The sequence below is a fragment of the Polyodon spathula genome, chromosome 16 (genome assembly GCF_017654505.1).
Source record: "Polyodon spathula isolate WHYD16114869_AA chromosome 16, ASM1765450v1, whole genome shotgun sequence".
Lineage (NCBI taxonomy): Eukaryota > Metazoa > Chordata > Actinopteri > Acipenseriformes > Polyodontidae > Polyodon > Polyodon spathula.
Genome location: NC_054549.1, coordinates 24148296 through 24166942, shown reverse-complemented (window position 1 = coordinate 24166942; position 18647 = coordinate 24148296). Strand labels below are relative to the sequence as shown.

At 42.8% G+C, this 18647-nt stretch overlaps 1 protein-coding gene across 6 annotated transcripts; it reads right to left on the bottom strand.

The window, feature by feature from the left end:
- Nucleotides 1-720: 720 nt before the first annotated feature.
- On the bottom strand, nt 721-17475 carry LOC121328242 (dynein heavy chain 12, axonemal-like). 6 transcript variants are annotated; one of them, XM_041272803.1, is made up of 10 exons: nt 17381-17475; nt 15574-15788; nt 15246-15286; nt 12396-12527; nt 11290-11448; nt 9605-9850; nt 9095-9266; nt 7769-8312; nt 2045-2198; nt 721-1789 (listed from the first exon to the last, which is right to left on the bottom strand). In XM_041272803.1, the coding sequence occupies exons 2-10, from the start codon at nt 15705-15707 to the stop codon at nt 1611-1613; spliced, it is 1761 nt and encodes a 586-aa protein (XP_041128737.1). In that variant the 5' UTR covers nt 15708-15788; nt 17381-17475; the 3' UTR covers nt 721-1610. The 6 variants fall into 6 exon arrangements, with proteins under 6 accessions (XP_041128737.1, XP_041128738.1, XP_041128735.1 ...); XM_041272804.1 differs by having other exon boundaries at nt 15574-15722; nt 17381-17469; XM_041272801.1 differs by lacking the exon at nt 17381-17475 and adding an exon at nt 17277-17373.
- Between the last annotated feature and the right edge of the window lie 1172 nt (nt 17476-18647).

Genomic DNA, 18647 nt, shown 5'->3' with positions numbered 1-18647 from the left:
AACAGTTTTCTTATTTTTTCATTGACGCATGTTAAAAAGAAGCGATAAACTTTACAGATGCACTAAAGCGCCTGCACGCTATTCTCATGATCATCTCTGGAGGGCTGTTTAGTAGTGTCTGTAGAGCATATCTGGAGGGCCAGAGGGCTGGTTAGAAGTGTCTGTAGAGCGTATCTGGAGGGCCAGAGGGCTGGTTAGAAGTGTCTGTAGTGCAACTCCAGGGGACTGGTTATACGTGTCTGTAGTGCAACTCCAGAGGGCTGGTTAGAAGTGTCTGTAGAGCATCTCCGGAGGGCTGGTTAGAAGCGTAGGGGCTCAGATTTTATACTTTGTGACCACATTTTGGTAAAGTGTGACTTGCATATGGCTGGAAGGCCACCTCCACTGCATCACCGAGATTTCAATCCCAACAGGCGATATTAATACAGGGATCAGCTGTATAAAGATGTACTTTTCTGGGGATCCCAGAAAGAGCGTCACATTGGCTCTGGCGCTCCTGTGGGTTAGAGAGGCAAAACCAGCAGAGACTGTTTCTCCTAATTGCACTACAGCGAACCCTGCTGGCCATGTGACCAGTGAGTTCAAAATCGGACACATGCAGGGCTGGCCTTTGTCCTTCAGAGGTCAGTTGCTCACTGACATCCACTCTCGAGTTCATGGGTGTAAAAGAGGAAGCTGGCTCGGTCGTGGGATCAGAGGACGCCCACTGAACCAGTTGTCTTGAGCTATGTGGGGAATTGCTGCGGTTGGGGGTAAAATAATTGAGCACTGAATAAAATTACATTTAAAAAGATGTTGTTCTCCAAGAAAAGGCTCAGTTACTGAATTATTACCGTGACTCTAGATGGGGTGCAAATATCCTGTGAGGCACACGAGCCAGGGCTGTGAGGCCATGGCTGTGCTTCATGCAGAATGACTGGACTATTTTACAAAATGCAATTGTTCTAGCTTCTGAAAAATACAAGTTTAATAAGCTTAATAGCATACAGTGTTTTAAAATATAAAACATTCCAAGTAGCAAAAGTAGTTACAAAGCATGTGTTACACACAGTCATTAAGGTAGTTAAAAGCATGTCTTAATTTGGAGTTCTGCAAAAAACATTACTGAAATAAATAATTGTAGACATCTATTTCTTATAACTTTTTTCCTCATCCACAAAACCAAAACTTGTAGGAATTTTTAACAAAAACTTTGTGAAACAAAAGATCTCGACGCACAGTACATTTTCTGTTTGTTTTTAGGATGGCCTAATTCTTCATATTTATACCACATAAGAAATGATTTTAATGTAGAACTGATTTTCCATCTGTCCCCTAATATTACCCCTGATGTTTACCTAGAAACATGGAATATAATTATTAGCACTTTTTAAAACACATTCCAGTGAAATACTATATTACACTAAGGCCCTGACTGTATTATAAACCATCAGGATTTGACTACAGTTTCAGAAACTGCAGATGCAAGACAAATCCAGGGGAGTGCCAGACAGTGCAAAAAAAGAGAAGAGGTGAAGCTGCAGCTTTGTAAAGTGGAGTGTGACAATGAAGCGACGTGCAGCTGCAGCTTTGTAAAGTGGAGTGTGACAATGAAGCGATGTCCTGTCCTGTCAGCCGGAGCCCTGCAGGGGGCCTTCTCTCCTCACATCGTACTCCCGGTACAGGAGGAAGTCTTTCAGCCTGTTAGGAAGTGGCAGGAAGGTTAAGAAGACCGGAGCGCGCAGGCGGAGTCGACCCAGACAGCCGCGGATCTGCAGACGACAGAGGTGCTTCAGACAGCGTGGGTTCTCTGCAACACAGACAGGGCAGTCAAAAATACAGCTTTACACACTGAGGACTGCAACACACAGGGCAGTCAACAATACAGCTTTACATACTGAGGACTGCAACACACAGGGCAGTCAACAATACAGCTTTACATACTGAGGACTGCAACACAGACAGGGCAGTCAACAATACAGCTTTATAGATGCTCTGATCTTGTGTGCAGTGTGATTGTGTTTGTGTTCAGATGCTCTGATCTTGTGTGCAGTGGCTCTCTTACGCTGTATCTGTTGGATCTCTGGCCACTGTTTCTGTTGAATCAGAACAGCTTTGAGTTTGGAGCAGAATGGAACATGATCGACGTAATCCAGCATGATCCGCACAACCTTCCCCGAGATATCCTTCAGGCAGTTCAGTGTGATCACTTCACAGAACTGGAAAGACAGCAATAGAACAGGACTTTATACACAGAGCGCAGGATGGGAAGTACTGCTTCAATTACATTTAGCCATAACTTTAAGCACTCCGTAACACATTCTAATATAACACTTGAAAGTGTTGGATGTTACTGATATTATTGTTATTAGTATGTACACACACACATAATTTGTAATTTCAGTGGTTTTTTTTGCATAATTCAAACGGGATTCAAGGTGGGCTTTCTTGAGTAATGGCTTCCTTCTTGTCACCTTACAATACAGGCCAAATTTGTGGGGTGTTTGGGATATTGTTGTCACATGCACGCTTTGACCAGTCTTGGCCATAAAAGCCTGTAGCTGTTGCAAAGTTGCCATTAGCTTCTTGGTAGCCTCTCTGATCAGTCTCCTTCTTGCTCGGTCATCCAGTTTGGAGGGACGGCACAGTGTGTGATTTTGAAGGTGATTGGTTACACCTGAGCTAATTTAGGATTGCTATTACAAGGGGGGTGGACACTTATCCAACCAAGCTATTTCAGTTTTTATTTTTAATTAATTTTCTACACATTTCTAGAATATTTTTTCACTTGGAAGTTGTGGGGTAGGATGTGTAGATAAATGGAAAAAAAAGTATTTTAATGCATTTTAATTCCATTCTATCAGACAACAAAAGGTGAAAATTTTGAAAGGGGGTGTAGACTTTCTATAGGCACTGTATATATCAGTGCCTTGCAAAAGTATTCAGACCCTTCCTATGGTGTCCCATTTTGTGAAATTACAAAATGATGCTGTGATGAGTCAAAGGGATTTCGGTCTGTGATTCAGCCTCCCGACACTAGATGGCATCAAACTCGGGACTTCCCTTACCAAGATCTCGTGACCATGGCAAAAGTCATCTTTTGAGGGGCGGCACCTTGGTGAGGGGCGGAAGTACGAGTATGTAAATTCCAGCCACTGGAGTCAAGTGAAGGATAAGGACACTTGTCAGTTGGGGATTGGTGTTCCACTGACTACAGAGGCGGGACATTACATACTAAAGGGAACGTACTACTGTGTTCGGGGTTGGTCCGAAAGTAAAATAGGAGGAGTAACGGGTGGAGGGAGAGACTGGTTTGGTGCAGCGGGATTTTTAAAACAAAAAAACACTAACATTTCTTTTGTCTTTTGTTTATGTATGGTTCGCCACGAAGACAATTAAAGACGAGTCATCACGGTTTGTTTTGGATTTCACCCCTGCACTCCTTCCCTCACACCATTTTGTTTTCTTTTGTTATTTAATTATTTTGTTGTGTATAGATAATAAAAATAAATTATTTTATTTCTGTACACATAAATTACTGTCTGGACATTCCATTTAATACACTCTCGCCTCACAGATGCATACACATTTTTTTAAACTTATTATTTTATTCAAAACTTGAATGCTCAAACTAAAGACTTCTAACAGTAAGATAAGTTACAGTAAATGTCAGCAAAAACTAAAGAGAAAAAACTGAAATATGTTGATTGCATAAATATTCAGACCCACCAACTCAATATTTGGTGGAAGCACCTTTGGCAGCAATTACAACCACAAGTCTTTTTGGGTAAGTCTCTACCAACTCTGCACACCGGCTTGGTGCAATTTGCGTCCATTCTTCTTGGCTGATTTCCTCAAGCTCTCTCAAGTTGCTTGTGGGTTCACTTATGGATAGTAGTTTTCAAGTCTTTCCACAGATTCTCAATAAGATTCAAGTCAGGACTTTGACTGGGCCACTCAAAGACATTCACGTTCTTATTCTTAAGCCACTCCAGTGTAGCTTAGGCCTTGTGCTTTTGATCATTGTCCTGCTGAAGGTGAATTTTCGCCCAAGTTTTAAGTCTTTAGCAGACTGAAACAAGTTTTCCTCTAGTATTTGTCGTACTTTGCTCCATCCATTTTTCCTTCAAACCTAACAAGCTTTCCAGTCCCTATAGCATGATGCTGCCTCCACCATTCTTGACTGTAGGGATGGTGTTGACTGGGAGATGTGCTGTGTTGGGTCTGCGCCAAACGTCTTCGTCTGACCACAACACCTTTTGCCACCTTTTGTAACCTTCTCCTGATCTGTGTTTTTCAATGACTCTATCCCTGACTTGCTTTGAAAGCTCCTTGGTCTTCTTGGTTGAGTCTTTGCTTGAAATTCACTACCTGACCAAGGAACCTAACAGAGACAGGTGTTTTTATTCTGAAATCATGAGAACCACTCATATTGCACACAAACAGAGGCCATACAAATAATTGTGTGGCTCGTTAAGGTCATTTTGTGCACCTGAATTACTTTAGGTTTGCCACAGCAAAGGGTTTGAATACTTATGCAATCATGACTTCCATTTTTATTTCATATTAAATTACAGTACCATGAAAAAGTATTTGACCCCTGTCTGATTTTATGCATATTTTTGGCGCAATGTTATCAGATCTTCAACCAAAATCTAATATTAGATAAAAGGGACCCTGAGTGAACAAATAACACAAAATTTTGATACTTCATTTATTTAGAAAGGAAAGTTATGCAACACCCAATGTCCCCGTGTGAAAAAGTAATAGCCCCCTTAGACTCAATAACTCATTACGCCAGTTTACAGCAATAACTACAACCAAACCCTTCCTGTAGTTATTAATCAGTCTCTCATGTGCCATGGAGGAATTTTGGCCCACCCCTTCATGCAGAACTACTTCAATTCAGTGACATTTGTGGGTTTGAGCATAAACTGCTCATTTCAGGTCCAGTTGTGCTTCAGCTTCAGCTCACAGACGGATGGCCTGACAATTTCCTGTAGAATTCTCTGATACAGAGCAGAATTCAAGGTTCCTTCAATGATGACAAGTCGTCCAGGTCCTGATGCAGTAAAGCATCCCCAAATCATGACAGTATCACCACCATGCTTGACCGTTGGTATGAGGTTCTTACTGTGGAATGCAGTGTTTGGTTTTCGCCAAACATAACGGGGCCCATGTTGGCCAAAAAGTTCCACTTTTGACTCATCTGTCCATAGAACATTGTTCCAGAACTCTTGAGGATCATCCAGGTGCTTTTTGGCAAACTTGAGATGAGCATTCATGTTCTTCTTAGTGAGCAGTGGTTTCCACCTTGCTACTCTGCCATGAAACCCATTTTTGCCCAGTGTCTTTCTGATGGTGGAGTCATGAACACTGACCTTAGCCGAGGCGAGAAAGGCCTGCAGATCCCTAGATGTTGTTCTAGGGTTCTTTGTGACTTCCTGGACAATTTTACGCCTTGCTCTTGGAGAGATTTTGGCATGATGGCCACTCCAATTTCACAAATTTTAAAATGGAAAATTTACTACTGTCTCAAACTTTCTCCATTTGGACAATATGGCTCTGACTGTGGTTTGGTGGAGCCCCAGAGCCTTAGAAATGGCTTCGTAACCCTTTCCAGACTGATAGGCATCAACAACTTTTTTTTTTTTTTCTGGAGGTCTTCAGGAATTTCTTTTGATTGTGGCACAATGTGCCTTTAGAACCTGTGTGCTGACAACTTCACTCTGATGGTAAGGGCCAAAGTTAGTCAGATTTATATTGGGCAGGGCTGGCCCAAATCAGGCCTGATTGTTAACCAAAGTATTCAAACAGCTGACCCTAATTATCCCTTTAATTGGGTTGAGTTAACTAGGGGGGCAATAACTTTTTCACACCTGAAGATTGCATGTTTAATTACCTTGCACACCAAAAAAATGAAAGAAGCACCAAACTTTGGTGTCATTTTTTTCTCTCAGACTCTATATACTATATACTACTACAACCCACAAAAAGATCTGAACAAATTCAATGTGAAATGAAATGATTGCAAGCTTTAAAGCAACAAAATGTGAAAACTGAGAGGGTCTGAATACTTTTGCAAGACAGATATATGCAGTGCCTATAGAAAGCCTATAGAAAGTCTACACCCCCTTTCAAATGTTTCACCCTTTGTTGTCTTATAGTCTGGAAATAAAATGCATTTTTTTTTTACATTTATTTACACATCCTACCCCACAACTTCCAAGTGAAAAAAATATTCTAGACATTTGTAGAAAATAAATTAAAAATAAAAACTGAAAGAGCTTGGTTGGATAAGTGTCCACCCCCCTCGTAATAGCAATCCTAAATTAGCTCAGGTGTAACCAATCACCTTCAAAATCACATACTAAGTTAAGTGGCCTCCACTTGTGTTAAATTGTAGTGATTCACGTGATTTCAGGATAAATTCAGCTGTTCCTGTAGGTTCCCTCTGCTGGGTAGTGCATTTCAAAGCAAAGACTCAACCATGAGCACCACGGCGCTTTCAAAAGATCTCCGGGACAAAGTTGTTGAAAGGCACAGATCAGGGGATGGGTACAAAAAAATATCAAAGGCCTTGAATATCCCTTGGAGCACGGTCAAGATGATTATTAAGAAGCGGAAAGTGTATGGCACCACCAAGACCCTGCCTAGATCAGGACGTCCCTCCAAACTGGATGACGGAGCAAGAAGGAGACTGATCAGAGAGGCTACCAAGAGGCCAATGGCAACTTTGCAAGAGCTACAGGCTTTTATGGCCAAGACTGGTCAAAGTGTGCATGTGATAACAATTTGTGGCATGACTTGAAGATTGCTGTCCATCAACGCTTCCCAAAGAACTTGACAGAGCTTGAACAGTTTTGTAAAGAAGAATGGTCAAATATTGCCAAATCTGCGTAGGTGTGAAAAGTTGGTAGAGACCTATCCCAACAGACTCACAGCTGTAATTGCTGGCAAAGGTGCTTCCACCAAGTGTTAACTCAGGGGGGTCGTGACTTATCCAATTATGATCTTTCAGTTTTGTATTTTTAATTTATAATTTTTTTCTCAATAAAAACTTTTTTCCCCTTAACAGTGTGGAGTATGGTGTGTAGATAAGTGGGAAAAAATCCTCATTTAAATGCATGAAACTCTGAGGCACTGACACAACAAAATATGAAAAAAAGTTCAAGGGGGTGTAGACTTTCTATAGGCACTGTGTTGTGTGGTGTGTGTGTGTGTGTGTGTGTGTATATATATATATATATATATAAATATATATATATATATCTATATATATAGATATATATATATATATATAATATATATTAGTAATCTATATACCATGTCGTTCTAACGCTTTTCCCCATATAAGAATAAGATATATCTCCGACTGGATACCTAATACTGGATCACTTCTTTTGACCTGGAGAACATGGACGGTAAGTCGTAACTTTATGCTCGACTCTTTCTTTGAGGGTTTATGTTCCCTCAGACTGTCATCATATTGGATTCTAATTCAAGCCACTATTACAGAAGATACGAAATGTGAAAAAAACATTTACACATGTCTGGACTTGTAAAAAAAGTTGTAATAAATACACTTTATATGAATACATTAAGTGTATTTATACCTAAGATTTAAGTTTGAACAATAAAACCATCATCTTTGACACATAGAAAAAAATTGAAACAAAAAAGTGGGAACCCTGTAATGAAAACCCTTATTGAAAATGAAAGATCCTAATAAAACAGTTGCGAATGAAACGTTCCCTGTATAGCGTGGTGCTGCGCAGTGAGTACCCACCATGGTGTCCTTGATGACGGCGGAGCTCCAGCCTTCGTAGTCTGCTGGCAGGTGAGCCTGGTCCCCGTACGGGCAGTGGAAGCAGCGCTGCACGTCGTATCCGTATCCCAGCAGCATCCTGAGCACAGCCTCGTCCTTCAGTGCGTATTGCAGAGCGGAGGGGAAGTGTGTGGTGTTCACACGGCAGTAGTAGTTCACATTGGCCCCGTGGCGCAGCAGCAGGCTGATGAGTGAGTGGTTGCCCTGGTGCAGCGCCACCTGTAGGCTGTTGATGGGGTCCTGGTTGGGCAGCGCGCCGGCCTCCAGCAGCAGCTGCGTGCAGGCCAGGTCCCCGTTGGACACAGCGAAGTACAGAGCGGACTTCCTGAGGTCATCGTAGCCGCGGCGCACGTGGGGGTCCAGCATGACGTTGACGTCGTAGCCGGCCTGCAGGAGGAGGGCCAGGCACTGCGGGTGCCCCCCCGCAGCTGCAGAGTGCAGGGGGCTCATGCCGCTCTCCTTCACTGCCGAGCGCTCGGTCACCGGGATCAGCAGCTTCAGCGCACTGGGACCAACACAACACACACCGGCTCACAGGCTGCACCACTGCACAAATCCAGGATCTCTCTTCCAGGGGAAACTCAATTTAGCAAAATGCAACCCTCCCTGAGTATAGTTAGTCCTTGCCTTACTGTAGTTAGTCCCTCCCATAGTATATACTGAGGAGGGGATACAAAGCATGAAGAGTTACCTTGTTGCAATCTAAACATTCGAAATAGTTTTTTTTCCAAGAAGTCACTGCAGCTCCTCCACCAGTAACTTCTTTTTACAAAGTTTCTGCTTCATACAACTGAAAACGCAAATGACCCTGAAATAAGTTTACAGCAAACCCTATGCACATAACTTGGCAATACAGAGCTTCTGAATTCACCAACCTTGAGGTTCAATAAATCTGATTGAGTATAAATATAAATATGTATAAATATGTGCTGATGACATTGTAACAAAACAGCCCATCATTAATAAGGCATCTGTCTTACAAGTGGCACATGTATTGTGATGCAGTACATAATGACATATATGTGTTCCTGTTTGATTCTCTGTGCTGTAGATACAGTGCAGAGATGTGTTCCTGCTTGATTCTCTGCGCTGTGTGTGCAGTGCAGAGATGTGTTCCTACTTGATTCTCTGTGCTGTGGGTGCAGTGCAGAGATGTGTTCATGCCTGTCTCTCTGTGCTGTGGGTGCAGTGCAGAGATGTGTTCATGCCTGTCTCTCTGTACTGTGGGTGCAGAGATGTGTTCATGCTTGTCTCTTTTTGCTGTGGGTGCAGTGCACAGTGACTCACAGCAGGTGCCCTCGATATGCCACGCGGTGAATGGGCAGGTGTCCCGAGTATTTGGGCACGTTAGCGTCGGCTCCGTACTCCAGCAGCAGAGCGATGGTGTCGGGGTTCCCCGAGGCAGCTGCTTCAAACAGGATGGAAGCAGAGTCCAGAGCCTGGGACTCAACAGAGACTCCTGGGAGACAGCAGACACAGAGCTCATTAGGTCTTCATTATCAAAAATAAAATACACAATGGTTCTACCACACGAAATTAGCTATTTACTTACAATAATAGATTTAATTAAGTAATTTATTTTAATTTTATGGATTAAACATTGTCATTGCTGTGAGGAGCTCTGAATTTAGAGCTTGACATAGCCATTGCTGTGATGTTGCCATTGAAAGATGAAAAATACATAGCGAGCACATGGCTGCATTAAGCTTAGGGCTGGTTCATACTTCTGTCGCAGGTGAATGTGATACGTCAGGCGCAGACAAAGGAGCCTCTCAGGCAGAGAGAGGTGTGCCTTACCTTTCTGCAACAGCGCTTGGACAATGTCTGTGTGCCCACACTGTGCCGCCAGTGCCAAGGGGGTGAGCCCGTAACTGCTGCGGGGGTCTGGGTCGGCTCCACAACGGAGGAGCAGGTCCACGGCGTCCTTGCGGCCCAGCCGAGCTGCCTCGTGCAGCACTGTGCGCCGGTGTGCCCCCTGCTGGTTCACATCAGCGCCGAAGCGGATTAGCAGAGAGAGCAGCTCACAGGAGCCGTTCTTTACAGCTGGGGGGGGGCACAACGTCAGGGGCTTTGTTATAATGGCACATGTAACTATAGGCATTGTGTTTTACAGTGGCACTTACCTGAGGCTTTTTTTATCCCATTCCAATCCAGGATATAAATGAACATCAAGGTACATTCAAACTATTAAAGATGTGATTGAAACAGGACTGTGCACAATAAGGACCTGGTGGGGACAAGGTTCTGGACTGGAATGCAGTAAAAGAGGCATACAAGAGGCAACCTCCGGTTTAGCACAGTAAGCACACTGTGTGAACCAGGGTAAAGGGCAGTCAGTGCACAGGGGCAGCAGGTTACTGTGCTGTATTTTCAGAGGGTCTTGTGTGATCCAGCACAGCCCTGGTCGGCTCCTATAGGCCTCTCACACCGCTGGAGCAGCACTGCACCCCTTCAAGCAGCTGCGGCAGACACTGCCAGGGAATAAGTGAGTGAGCCAGGGAGGCAAGCCTGCCAGTAACGCGCAGCCCCCTCACAGAGTTTCATAATCTCAATTTAATAAACCGAGTGACGCACAGCCTCCTCACAGAGCTTCATAATCTTAATTTAATAAACTGAGTGACGTGCAGCCCCCTCACAGAGTTTCATAATCTCAATTTAATAAACCGAGTGACACACAGCCTCCTCACAGAGTTTCATAATCTCAATTTAATAAATCGAGTGACACACAGCCCCCTCAGAGAGCTTCATAATCTCAATTTAATAAACCATCTGTCAGTGACCTCCAGCCTCCTCACAGAGTTTCATAAACTCAATTTAATAAACTGAGTGACACACAGCCTCCTCACAGAGTTTCATAATCTCAATTTAATAAATCGAGTGACACACAGCCCCCTCACAGAGCTTCATAATCTCAATTTAATAAACCATCTGTCAGTGACCTCCAGCCTCCTCACAGAGTTTCATAAACTAAATTTAATAAACCGAGTGACACACAGCCTCCTCACAGAGTTTCATAAACTCAATTTAATAAATCAAGTGACACACAGCCTCCTCACAGAGTTTCATAATCTCAATTTAATAAACCGAGTGACACACAGCCTCCTCACAGAGTTTCATAGTCTCAATTTAATAAACCATAGAAGCTGACAGACAGATAGACATCCACTACACAAGCCAGTAAGTGCAGCACATTTCACTGCTTGACCAGTATATACAAGATTTCTGCAATAACAGTACATCACAATAGACACATAATAGCAATGATTATTTATATTAACAGTATACACTTTTAACAGATTATTATAAAGAGAGTTTTAACTGTAACAACCCTTTACTGTTGGTGATTCCTCAGAGGTGGAGCCCCCACTCACTAGTATTGTAAAATGACCAGTTTTACTTTCTTTTCACAGAAAGGATTTGATAAAAAAAGTATGCATGTGTGTCATTGCAGGAGCAGCAGGCTGGTGGGTCAGTGCACTTGCCTGCCACTATGGGAGAGTCCTCCTCCTCGTTCTTGGTGTTGGGGCTGCAGTTATTAAGCAGCAGGAAGGTGGCGCTGTCTCTCAGGCCGCGGTCCACAGCCAGGAACAGGGGGGTCTCTCCCCGCAGGGTCATCAGATTGCACACACTAGGGGAGGAGGCTGAAAGAGACAAGCTCCCAGTGAGCATCACATCAGCACACTGCACACAGGCATCAGGTGGAACACAGTATGAAGCCCAGCACACAGAAAGAACTCTCTTACCACCTCAATGCATTGGCACCCTTCCACATGCTGTAGCAATGGCACGCTTTGTTCAGATGTATGGAATCTGATCTGAGGAAAGCCAGCTACAGCAGGGGACAGGATTCTTCTTGCACCCAGTCCTGCTCACTGGAATTGCTTTGTGTTGCTAAATCATCAGGAAGTAGCAATAGGAGCCTTTAAGTCTCTAGTCTCAGTCTCTGGTCTGAACAGAGTTACTTACCTGGAATAAGTCTCACTGAGTTTACTGGTCTTCAGTTGGTTTCTAATTGATGTCTGAAGACATTGAAAAAGACTTCTATTCAAAACATTTGTCATTGATTTTAAGTTTCTTAAGTCATTGATAGATAATGGTACCCGTATGACAAAGAGAAGGAGATGTAACATCTTTTATTAGACGAACTAAACAATAACTATCATGTCCCATCTCCTTTGTCAAAGTTTCTTTAAGTATTCCTACATTCAGCATTATTGAAGACTGATAGTTCTGGATGATACTCTTATAAAATGCTAGCCGGTATCTGGTGGGTCTATATTGCACACACAGAAATGGGTTTCTGAAAGGCCGGCCACTCTGAATGTTGCAAGAGTCTCATCAATATCACTTATAGGAACTCATTTCGGGCGAAAAATAAATTCTGCACCCCCAGTTGTTGTGGATTTAGTCACCTGTTGGAGAGGGGTGTGCGTTACAGAACTACCAGCAGCAACAGAACCCCGGATCCAATCAACTTTACCTAATTACAGTATTACCTTACCTGATGACCAACCTGACAAAAGAGAAGCAGCTGTCCTAGTACTAGCAACACCTGTCATGAAAATCAATCAGATCTAGTGCCGCTTGCCTTGGAAGGTGAGTTTTAAGATGTTGGTGTTGCTCTGGGCTGCAGCCTCATGGATCGGCAGCCAGCCATGCTCGTCCGCTTCCTGAAATGCGTGACGGTGAACTGTCAGCTTGAGCAGGCCGTCCTCGTCACCTGAGACAGGAATCACACAGTCACTCTATCCAGGATCCTCACCATAACAAACACAATCACACTGCCCGGTACCTTCACCATAACAAACACAATCACACAATCACACTGCCGGGACCCTCACCATAACAAACACAATCACACAATCACACTGCCCGGGACCCTCACCATAACAAACACAATCACACAATCACACTGCCCGGGACCCTCACCATAACAAACACAATCACACAATCACACTGCCCGGGACCCTCACCATAACAAACACAATCACACAATCACACTGCCCGGGACCCTCACCATAACAAACACAATCACACAATCACACTGCCCGGGACCCACACCATAACAAACACAATCACACAATCACACTGCCCGGGACCCTCACCATAACAAACACAATCACACAATCACACTGCCCGGGACCCTCACCATAACAAACACAATCACACAATCACACTGCCTGGGACTCACACCATAACAAACACAATCACATAGTCACACTGCCCGGGACCCTCACCATAACAAACACAATCACACAATCACACTGCTAGGAACCACACCATAACAAACACAATCACATAGTCACACTGCCTGGGACTCACACCATAACAAACACAATCACATAGTCACACTGCCCGGGACCCTCACCATAACAAACACAATCACACAATCGCACTGCCCGGGACCCTCACCATAACAAACACAATCACACAATCACACTGCCAGGAACCACACCATAACAAACACAATCACACAATCACACAGCCTGGGACCCTCACCATAACAGACACAATCCCACTGATTTCTATTTTCAGAAATTAGGAGTTAATTAAAAACTGGAGGAACAACATGTACAATATCTTGCAAGTGAAACCTTCCTTTGGAAGTTGTTTCACCGTTAATGGACTCTAACCATAACAAACACACCTCCCCCAGCCCTTCCCTATAACACAATCACACTGAACATAGGAGTTTACTCACAGAAATGAACTTGTCTATTGCCACATTAAACAATCATTGAACTTGTCTATTGCCACATTAAACAATCATTGAACTTGTCTATCGCCACATTAAACAATCATTGCCCATTCATTTATGGCACAGTGTGATCCCCTCTATTAACCGATGGACCTCTGGCTTGCATCTTTCACACAGGCTGCTACCAGCTGAATAACACAGATTGAAACTGATCAATGCACAGCTCATAGCAGGACAACATCGATTCAGTTGCAGATTTAAAAAAAAGACAAGACTATGTTGGTGAATTCAGTGTCACTTTATACATACTACACATAAAACAAACTGCCCAGTTTAACTGTGTTCAATAAAACAAAAACAAGAATCAAGGGATTCATATCAATACTCTACTGTATGTTGTTGCTGGTTTAACATGCACTCATTTTGGCATGGATGAGAAAGCACAGTAACAGCTGCTTCTGGAATGCTGGTTTGTAATTCAGGTGCTGTATTACACTGTCAAGTTCTTTCAATCATTTTCACTGATTTTCTTTGCATAGTATACATGCAATATCGCACTTTGGTGTTTTAGACACTGATGTACCTGACAGTGTTCATTTGTAATGCCCCACGTTAATAAAGCCACTACAATGTAGTGTAACGATGTAGAGTTACGATATATTCACATAGCTGAAGCCCCCTGTAGCAGGGCGGTAGGAAAGCCCAGCTGTTTAATTGTATTGTTTGTGTTATCTTGTATTTGTTTGTGGTGTGTGTGTGTGTGTGTATATATATATATATATATATATATATATATATATATATATATATATATATATATTATAAATGGCAAACACGTCAAAAGTTTTGTTTTGTTGTTTTGTTTGTTTTGTAGCGTGGATGGGAAGACCCATCCATATTAAAAACTCATGCAGAAGGTGGCCATCTCCCGAATTAAGTGATTAATTTGTTGCTAATCGGGAGATGGTCACCTGCAGCTCTCTGCACTCCCTGTGTGGTCTTCGAGAGGCGGAACGAGAGCGGAGAGAGAAGAGAAGAGAAGAGAAGGAATTTATAAAGAACTAAGGATCAGTAAAGGTGATCGCTCAGCCTGACCTTAGTGTTTAGTGTTCGTGATTATTTTTGTTTGATTATTTATTTTTATGCTCTGTGAGCAGTATTTATTTTTGTTTAAATATTTTAATTATTTTTGTTATTTAATACGTGGCGCACCCCGCGTCTTTTTGAAACTGCAGTTACCTTGCCTGTGTGTTCAGTTCCTTCTTCTGGTCTGATGTCACCACTCAGCCATTTCCTGCCACACACACCCCCCCCCCCCCCCCCAGAACCAATTACATCGGATGGGACAGGTTCTATTGTAATTCACTTTGCATCCATTTTTTAATCCATCCATTTTCATTATGTTCTGTAAATGTACGTAAAACTATTTTTGAAACCATTATATATCGTGTGAAAGCTGAAGTACTGCAAGTTAATATGTTGTGTTTAGGGTGTCTCTTATTGCTAGTGGAGATGTCAGAGGAGCCACAGCGAAGCTGAGCCATGCTGCCTTTGCACAGGGTGATGGGAAAAGATGGCCTGGAATATTAACAATGAGTGGTTGATTCATCATATGTGATTTATAATGTGACCTAGAAGACTAGTTCTGGGGCAATGTTTGAGGACTCCACTACTGCCATGAAGAATGGAATTAGATGCACTGCAGACATTAATCAAAGAAAGCAACCCCAGCGTACCCACCTGCCTTTATAGCTGCGATGACCCTCTCATAGTCTGTAGGACTGAAGAGGAATGGAAGAAACAGAACAAATCAATACCAACATGCCTCTATCACTCTCCCTGTCCCTCCTCACCTCTCCCAGTTTCTGCTCACCTCTGCCCCATCTCCACCCAACCGTCCCTCCTCACCTCTCCCCTATGCCTCCCCCTCTCCTCACCTCTCCCCATCTCTCTCACCCTCTCTCCTCACCACTCACCCTCTCCTCACCGCTCCCCCTATCTATCACAGCTCACCCTCTCTCCTTATCTCATCACTATGTCTCCTCACCTCTCCCCTATCTTTCCTCACCTCTCCCCCTTTCCCTCCTCTTTCACAGCTGGCTGGTAGCCTCCTCTCTTGTGCAGCTCCTGCAGGCTCTCCTCAATGCTGTACTGGTTGACGATGTCATCGTCCCACTCATCCCCTGATGCAGTTGGCTCCATGTCAGACCCTCATCGCTAAGTCCAGGCAGTGAGGGATAAAGTCACATCAGTCTCTGCACAAGCTTGAGCAAGGTGGAATTTCTGAAATGAGGCCACACGGGATGGGCTATGGTAATGTATTCCTCTGGAACAGTGAGTTTGTACGAGATTTGCAATGGAAAGTATTTAACAAACTCAGTGCTCCGGGGGGCAGGGGGGAGACCCCCAGTGGTCTTACTCAAAGACTCTTCCAAAGGTTACATATACTAGAGACTTCAGCAAATATGCCAATTTACCAGCAATGAAAACAACAGGGTTTGTGAAATGGTGGCTGGTTGTCAAGACTGGTACCACATTAAATTGTTTTCTCTCAAAAGCTGAAACTTAATAGAAGGAAGAAATCTCCACAAAGCCCTCCCTTCTTCCCACATGTTTCTCAAGAAATGGGACCTCTGCATGCTGAACTCCCTAGGATAGTATCTGCAGTTAAAGTTCAGGGCGATGATCGTATTGATGCCTCTCCTGTAAACAAGTAGCTGTAACTGAACCCCAGCACTGTGGCTGTGACATCACAAAGGAAGTGGAGCGGAATGAATGTGAAACCCTTCCAAGCAGCCTGGAATCGGCATGCTGTGTTACAGGAGGAGGGGTCAAATACGTCTCAAATACTTCCCAGGACGTCTTTCACAACACCACTACCACTGAGCAGCTCAAAGCTAATATTATACAACAAGGGTTTGTAAGGAATCCTGAATTATTACACTAGAAAGGTAATATGACACAGTGTTACTAAGTTTAAAGATCTACACATGCATTACACAAATATTATATATAAAAACATATTTGGTATGGTTTTGAATAATAACAATAACTATCTGATGCAAATACTTCAGAATGGTAAGTGATAAAGTTATTTCTGATTGAAAATGTAATGTTAACAATCTGATTTTACCCTCACATGGATTTCACCGGCTCCCCTTATCCTAGTCCAGCCAGTCTGGATAATGTGGACTTCACCAGCCCCCCTTATCCCAGTCCAGCCAGTCTGGATAATGTGGACTTCACCAGCCCCCCTTATCCCAGTCCAGCCAGTCTGGATAATGTGGATCTCACCAGCCCCCCTTATCCCAGTCCAGCCAGTCTGGATAATGTGGATTTCACTTTCACTGTATTTGGCTATTTACAAAGGAGCCCGACCAAACACAAATGAGTGAAATCACATCAAACATAACATCAAAACACAAGGTCAAAACATGCAAGAAACTAATGTCAAGTAGACTAATGATTCAGCTAGTGCCTTCATCAGTGTAATCCAATCAAAGAGAAACAGCATCTTACCAGACTAAACCCTTTATTAATCTGCAGTGTAAACGTGAATGATTAGGTGTGCGTACATACTGACCTACAACACACAAGAGACTATTGCATAGAGAATATACAGTAAAATATAGAGCAAAACAGAACAACACAGTTCACACAACATGCAGATGCAGCCTTTAGACACAACATATATACCCACTGATTAAAACCTGCATTCATTTTTTAATAAAACAAACCAATTTTGACAGTTATTAGCTGAGTATTTCCTACCTTGCTCTCTGGGACTGTATTGCTGAGTTATAGTGGTGTTTCTATTTTCTCTGGCAGATGTAGGCTATCTCACTTTCTCTCCCCTCAGCTATTAATATAAATACCTGGTCATGAGGCAGTCTGAGTCTCTCTCTCTTGTCCAGATCCTGTTTTCTCATGTGATCAGTGTGGCAGTGTGCAGGAGAGGTTACAGGAGAACAGAGCTCCACCGCCCTGACAGCAGTGCTCTGTACTATTCAGCTGACAGCAATGCTGTACTTTTAAAGCTTTCGATCCAGTGCAAAATTTGCACCTAGTGTAAAGATTCAGCTCTGATTGTTTTGAGTGAGCATTCTGTGTTTACAGTGGTAATTCATATTTAAGTGTAATTTACAAGGGGACTATATATATATATATTAGATTTCTAATCCGCTCACAAATCATTATTAAACAACAATAGACAATTATGTTAAAAAAAAAAATAATTCAACCAAAAAGTTTCCCGCCATTTCCCTTTTGCAGCAACCTGTACCATCCATCCATCCATACAAACATTAACACAATCTATTTTACAGAAGGCAGCATGCAGATAAATACAACAATCCTTGAATTAGACTGCTGCCATTTCAGAAATACAAACAACAAAAGTGGCAGTTTATCATTAGAAATCTTTACATTTTTAAACTTTAATAAACAAATGAGTTGGACAGATGACCTTGCAGTATGCATATATTATGAAATGTATATACTGTACGGTACATTTTTAAAACTTTGTAGAATAAAAAAGAAGGCACAAACTGTTCCCAGGAGTAAAGCCTTTGCAAATGCGCTTGTCTGTGTTTTAATAGCACACGTCACATCAGCACGAGGGGATCCGTTACATGCTGTGACTAGGGGAAGCTCAAGTCGTGTTTATGTTGCTGAGTGGAGATGCTGATTGGGAGTGCCATGTTGTTAGCTCAGACATGGTGCATGCTGGTTTCAAAACAGACTGGTTTAAGAGCTTGAAGGGTAACGTACTTTCTAGTCCCCCATGACTCTGGAGCTCAAAAAAGGAGGCTAATCTGAGATGCACTGGTCAGGAGGAGGGCACAGCTTTGAGTCTGCAGGCCATTCCTTGAATGCAAATCTTTATAACAACTATATCTAGTGTATGCTGCTTTCATTTAAATACATTTTCAGCAGAGTGATGTAAACAGAATGAAACAATGAAACTGGGAAATCAAGCCATCCTTAAGGAGCATGTCTTCTTGTTGGCAGAGTTACTGCAGCAGCAACAACACGGAGGCCATCATTCAACACTAAGAAGTCATTTAAAAAAACACATACTACATTGCAAACTTGAAACATTCCATTTATTTAACATATCAAAAAGCTACATCTTTAGTGTAT

Coding starts and splice junctions, on each gene's coding strand:
- LOC121328242 (XM_041272803.1), bottom strand. CDS start 15,707: ATGGAGCCAACTGCATCAGGGGATGAGTGGGACGATGACATCGTCAAC. Junction 9,851..11,289: donor GGACTCTCCCATAGTGGCAG/GCAAGTGCACTG, acceptor GCCCCCCCCCAG/CTGTAAAGAACGGCTCCTGT. Junction 2,199..7,768: donor CCGTCATCAAGGACACCATG/GTGGGTACTCAC, acceptor CTGTCTTTCCAG/TTCTGTGAAGTGATCACACT.